This window comes from Branchiostoma belcheri, unplaced genomic scaffold (assembly GCF_001625305.1).
Source record: "Branchiostoma belcheri isolate BF01 breed outbred unplaced genomic scaffold, Haploidv18h27 scaffold16, whole genome shotgun sequence".
NCBI classification, from domain to species: domain Eukaryota; kingdom Metazoa; phylum Chordata; class Leptocardii; order Amphioxiformes; family Branchiostomatidae; genus Branchiostoma; species Branchiostoma belcheri.
The window spans coordinates 1437258-1442779 of NW_017803046.1; the positions used below are offsets into that span (position 1 = coordinate 1437258).

General features: G+C 40.3%; 2 protein-coding genes across 2 annotated transcripts in view; one reads left to right on the top strand and one right to left on the bottom strand.

Annotated features, from left to right (window-relative positions):
* Positions 1 to 5522, top strand: part of LOC109466182 (ankyrin repeat and SOCS box protein 7-like) — a 15739-nt gene that overhangs the window by 3361 nt on the left and 6856 nt on the right. The gene's annotated exons all lie outside the window — the stretch shown is intronic.
* Positions 746 to 1858, bottom strand: LOC109465887. The gene has a single exon (XM_019763375.1). It carries the CDS (start codon positions 1856 to 1858, stop codon positions 746 to 748), a length of 1113 nt encoding a protein of 370 aa, XP_019618934.1.

The following is a 5522-nucleotide window of genomic DNA, read 5'->3' on the forward strand; positions in this document are numbered from 1 at the left end:
CAGTTATATCCACTGGGGGAACAACAGAACATAATGCAAACACCACTAATGAATATCTCCTGCATCAGTGCAAGATGCTCTGCCTTTTTGTAATTACGCCTTAACTTGGCCAGTTACTGTTAGAGATTCTTAATTAGTTACAATTGCCAACAGGTGTGTGAAATTGATTGTTACAAGAAAAAATATTTTTTGATCCATAAATTTTGCCCGGAAAATAACCTCAGCTTTTTCAGTAATGAACCAAAGATGATGTGTGTGTAAGAAAAACATGGGACTGGGTTATATCAGTGATGATATCACTGACAGATCTTCTAATGAGTCTGATATTCTGCATACAATAATCCCAATGGATACTGACAAATGACTTTGGCTACATGTTGCAATTCATAATTGTACTGAATGGAGCATGGCAAAGATCTTGCTTGCAATGAATTTAATGAACATGGAATGGCAGAGACTCTAAAGTCCATTCTTGTTAGATGATCAGTTGATGTATATATGTACATTGTACATTAAACATGAACCAGTCATATTTTGGACAAATACAGCATGAGTCTAAGAGTAAGACTCACCTGCCTTGTAGGCTTGCTACTTGACACGCCTTTCAGCGCTGGGTGTTGCAGACATCATCAGTCAGAACCACCTCTCATCAGCCGTTTCGTCCCCTAATCTGATACGGCTTCCAGGTGGGGGGACAGCAGGGCGGACGTCTCCACTCTGCTTCTCTGCAACGCCATCTTGACTACTACTCCTTGGTTTTCCAGTGGCAGTCCTTCCTTCTCAGCCAAAGCCAGAAACTACATCTTTCCACCTCTTCTGCCATCTGTTTTACCAGCTGCTTTTGGCCGATGGAGAGATCTCTGCATAGCCGTGTAAGGGATGTTCCGACGAAACCCCTACAGCCCACCTCGACGGGGTACAGCAGTGACCTCCACCCATTCTCCGCACACTGTTGAACCAGCTCCTGGTATTTAAGCTTTTTCCGCTCATACGCAGCTTGAATGTTCTCTTCCCATGGTATAGTCAGCTCAATCACCAGGACTGTCTTCTGTACTGAAGACCACAAGACTATATCAGGACGTAAGGTCGTCTCGCAGATGTTCCTAGGGAAGACCAACCGTTTATCCAGGTCGACTGCCATCTCCCACTCTCCCTTCCTCATCAGGCCTTCACAACTCCTCCTAACCCCCTGTGTCGCACTCTGCCCTTCCTTGACGAAGGGGATGAAGGTCTGCTTCTGAGTTTCCTCTCTGCTTCCTGCCTTCCTCCTTCGGACTTCTAGGGCTGCTGCCAGGACCCTGAGGGCTTTGTTGTGACGCCAGGTGAATCTACCCTGTTGTAGGGAGGTAGTACAGGCAGAGAGGGTATGCTTCAGGTTTGCCTTCGGCGTTCCACATAACTGGCATGCTTCCTCCCTTGAATACCACCTGCTTAGATTCCTCGGGCATGGGAGGACGTCGTATACTGCCCTGATCAGGAAGCTGAGTCTGCAATCGGGAATCTTCCACACATCGTTCCAGGTCAACTTTCTGTCTAAACAGTCTTCCCAATTGACCCAAGCTCCCTGTTGCTTCTGACTAACTGCACAAACTTTCCTCCCTTCTTCCTCCATTCGTTTAACCTCTTCCACTACGAGCTGTTTTCGCTCTGTCTGGGTGGCTCTCTCCCATCTCTGGGTTCTCTCTCCCCACCCCAGACCGGTCCTTCCTCGCTGAACTGCTCCTACTATATCCCTGTGCTTTAGCCTGCTGATTGCTTGGTTGATCACTTCTTCAGGGTTCCACTTTCGGCCTGTTTTCTGTCTCCTATAAGCTGCCTTGACAGCGTTGTCCTTTGACCACATCAGCTCTAAGGTCATTCGCACCTTGTCCAACTTGTATTCTTCTGTAACAGAGTTGATTGGTAGAGTCAGCGTATTTCTACCAGCTAAGGCGATCCTTGATAAACACCGCGGTACTCCCAGCCATTTTCTTATAAAAGAGTTGGTTTTTGCTTCAATCTGATCGGCTGTCGTCAATGGGATCATATATAATATATATAAGAGGGACCTCACCTGATGTTCAGTGTAACTCTTACCTCTTAGCTACTAGTACAAAATGTAATTAAATATGCAGCACATGTAAATAGACATCATTTGATATATAATTTATTCGAATTTGAATATGAATTTTTTTCAATGGAATGATAAAGAAATCTAGAGATAGAATCAGGACTTTCAAGTCCATGATTTTGCAATTATTAGATGAAATCATACTGCTTGATGTCTACCCAGATACCGGTATACTTTGATTTATCTGCGATAGGGAGGATAGACATACAGTATGAAAATACATGTGTCTGGAATTTGATAAAATTGTAGACTGCAACCTGATAACATTTATATATATTCTATAGATCATTACTGTGATTTTTTTGCAGCATTTTATTGTTAAGTAGCATTTATCACTGATTTTTTAAAATCCCTGTCTTATATATTTCCTACAGTTAAAGTTGCTTCACCTACAAACTCAAAGATGTACCATGCTCTTGATTTTCACTACAATGTCAAATTTACAGTGCTTACTCCCGGTACTCCCAGATAGAAAAGATTTAGTACTGTCCCAGGGCCCAGTATGCATTAAAACTTTTTAAGCATGTGGCTACATACATACAACTTCCTACATGTATTATCCAAGTGTCAAATAGCGTACCCAAAGCAGACCATCCTTGAAGCTGGGTACGTGACGGGGTTAAGGTTAAGTTCAAATAAGCACGTCATGCAGACAAGGTTCAACACGCACCCCCAGCCAGGTCATACCAAAGACTTTAAAAATGGTACATACATTTTGTCAGGTGCTTGCTTAGCACTCAGCACTTTGGAGAAAGACTCAGTTAAACATACTCCACTACCAGCAGACTACGTGCAAGAGCTGTATAGAAACGGAGATAGGCACTGCTGCCACACCAAAAGCCTTTAAGGTATGGGAAGGAATATTAGCTCTTAAGACTTAAGTATACATGTACATACATGTATGTACTAATTACTCTTTTTAATTTAAAAGTTTCAGGGCAGTTTTTGTCACACATTGCAACTTAAGGAGTTTAATTACTTCACCAGTAGAATTTGAACTTTTTAAAAGATATTGATGGAAAATATGATTAAGGTTATATTCCTGATATTTAAGTATGGCTACCATTACATAGTACATTTTGTATTACATGCATGTTGGAGTTATGGCATTTGTATTCCTGACCCCGCATGGATCTAAGATTTGCATCAGCAGTCTGGACTATTTTGTATTGCAAATTCTTTCTTGCTAATGTCTGTGTTACTTTACATTTTACATTTAATTAAAAATAAAATATAGAGAAGGGCAATTCCATGCAAATTCAATTAGGCAAAAAGACATGCAAGCAGCTAGTCAAGTCATGCATGTACTATGCATCTGCTTGGGGATTACAGATCTGAAGGAAATCCACCTGTTCACTATCAGCTTTATTGCAGTCATGACTGTGAGGTATAAATCTGAACTTGTGACCCAGGGTATAATGGCCCTGTTATGGACCTCTAGAATTACCCTTACTAACATATAGAGATATTGGAGTTTATCAAGGTCAATCATCCTGGTCCAAGAACTAGTTCAAGGTCATCAGTTGGGGCATGTAAACATGTTGTGGGAAGGGTGTCCTCAGATAACCCTGGACTTTTGTTTGGAACTAACCACTTTTGTTTCAGGGGTGATACTTTTGTACATCTGTGTTGGTAGTAGTACGTCGTTCCAACACAACAAGTACACAGAGATTGAATTTTTAACGACCACTGTCACCTTCATCAGGATAATTACTAGTAATGACCAATCACTTCCAATGGTGTCATCATATATTGAATAAGATTAGTCCTCAACATGAATTTGATTTCTTGGTTCTTGAAATATTGCAGGAAAATAATTGGCGTGTGAATTAAAAATTAAAAAGATGCATCCTGTTTTAAACCCAATACTGTTTCAAACATTGAATTTTCAAATTTTTGTAATTATCAATGAATAAACAAGATTTCTTTCATGATTGTGGAACACAAAAAGTGACCCTTACTAATGGTTTATTGACACAAATAGGGAAAACTAAACAGTACTATCAGCATCACGTAGTCCAGTTAACTTTTACGCTACCCATGGACAGACCATTAAAAAAGGCGTTATGTTTAAAGGGAATTTTTGTGTGTGGAGGAAATCAGGTATGTTAAATTATGCTGATGCAGGCATTTTGTAAGACTTTTAAAATGAAAAACTGGTGATTGAAAAGTTGGAAGTAGATGCTTCTTTTTGGTAGTACAACTGGAATTGCTCTTTATTTTACATGTGCACAGTAACTAATTAATAATATATAGTGTACATTGCATTTCAACTGTAAATAGATTTAAGTTTGTGGAGCCTTAATTTTGCCATGCCCATCTCTGTCCTTCCACAGTCTGAAGTTCCAGTACTAAATTATAATATTCTATTAAGCTGAGTGCAACCAAAGTCATTTGCACCGGCCAGGTCTTAATCAAAATAAAATAATGACATAAAAGACAGACATTTCACAACAAAAGACTGATACGACTAGAAGGGAACGGGGGGTTAAAACCGCAAGCGTAGTTTTCCCCCTACGACCTTCGCCCAACGTACTGAAGAGCACCACTGTGCTAGGAAGGCTGCCTCACCGAGGCGTACAAAGTCTAGCTTCAGTCTTGAGCGAAGGCACTCCTTGATGTACGGAACAAGTTGGCAGGAGTGGGTTGGTGGGAGCACTTGGACAGTAACCTGTCGTGGGTAGCTTGGCACATCCTTTTTCTATTCCCCTTCCTTTGTCTATGTCTCTGTCACGTCGAAAAGTTGAAAAAAAAAAGAAAATAGTTAAAAAACCTCCTGTCTCTCTTGTCTAGTTTTCACTCCTTTTTGATTTTGTTATACCCCAATTAAAAACGGGCCAGGTCTTAATCCCAAGGACACAACATCTAGCAAGGAATTTGAATAGAACCCCGGCGGACCACTCAATTCCATGTCTGCTAGCCAAAGCACTTTGAAGGCTGTCAATGTAATGTCAAGTTAAATTTATGGACAAAGTGGCCCTGGCTTGAGATGTTGTATTTGTCACTTAGGCATTAAGATGTGGTAATGAGCCATTGGGAGGTAGAGGTTTGCTGTTAACTAGGTTAAGGGACAGACAGCTAGCCTCTTACTAACAGTTAAATCAGTGTGGAATAGTAAGTGGTGCTGCATGTTCTGTCTTCTGTATTATGATTAACTAGAGAAAGTCTGTCATGATCAGGTTCACTTGAGATTTGTCATTTCCTGCAAATTTCATAATATTATTATGTCCATTTAAGTTTATAACAATGTGAAATCCAATGTTGTTAATATACCAGCGTGTGTCATCAATTTCACAATAGTTAAAATTTTCTACTTGAATTCTAACCACAATGTGATACTACAATGTAGTATGAATTCTGTGTACAATATAATGTACATGTAACGTTACTTGTTTATATTGACTGGCCAGGA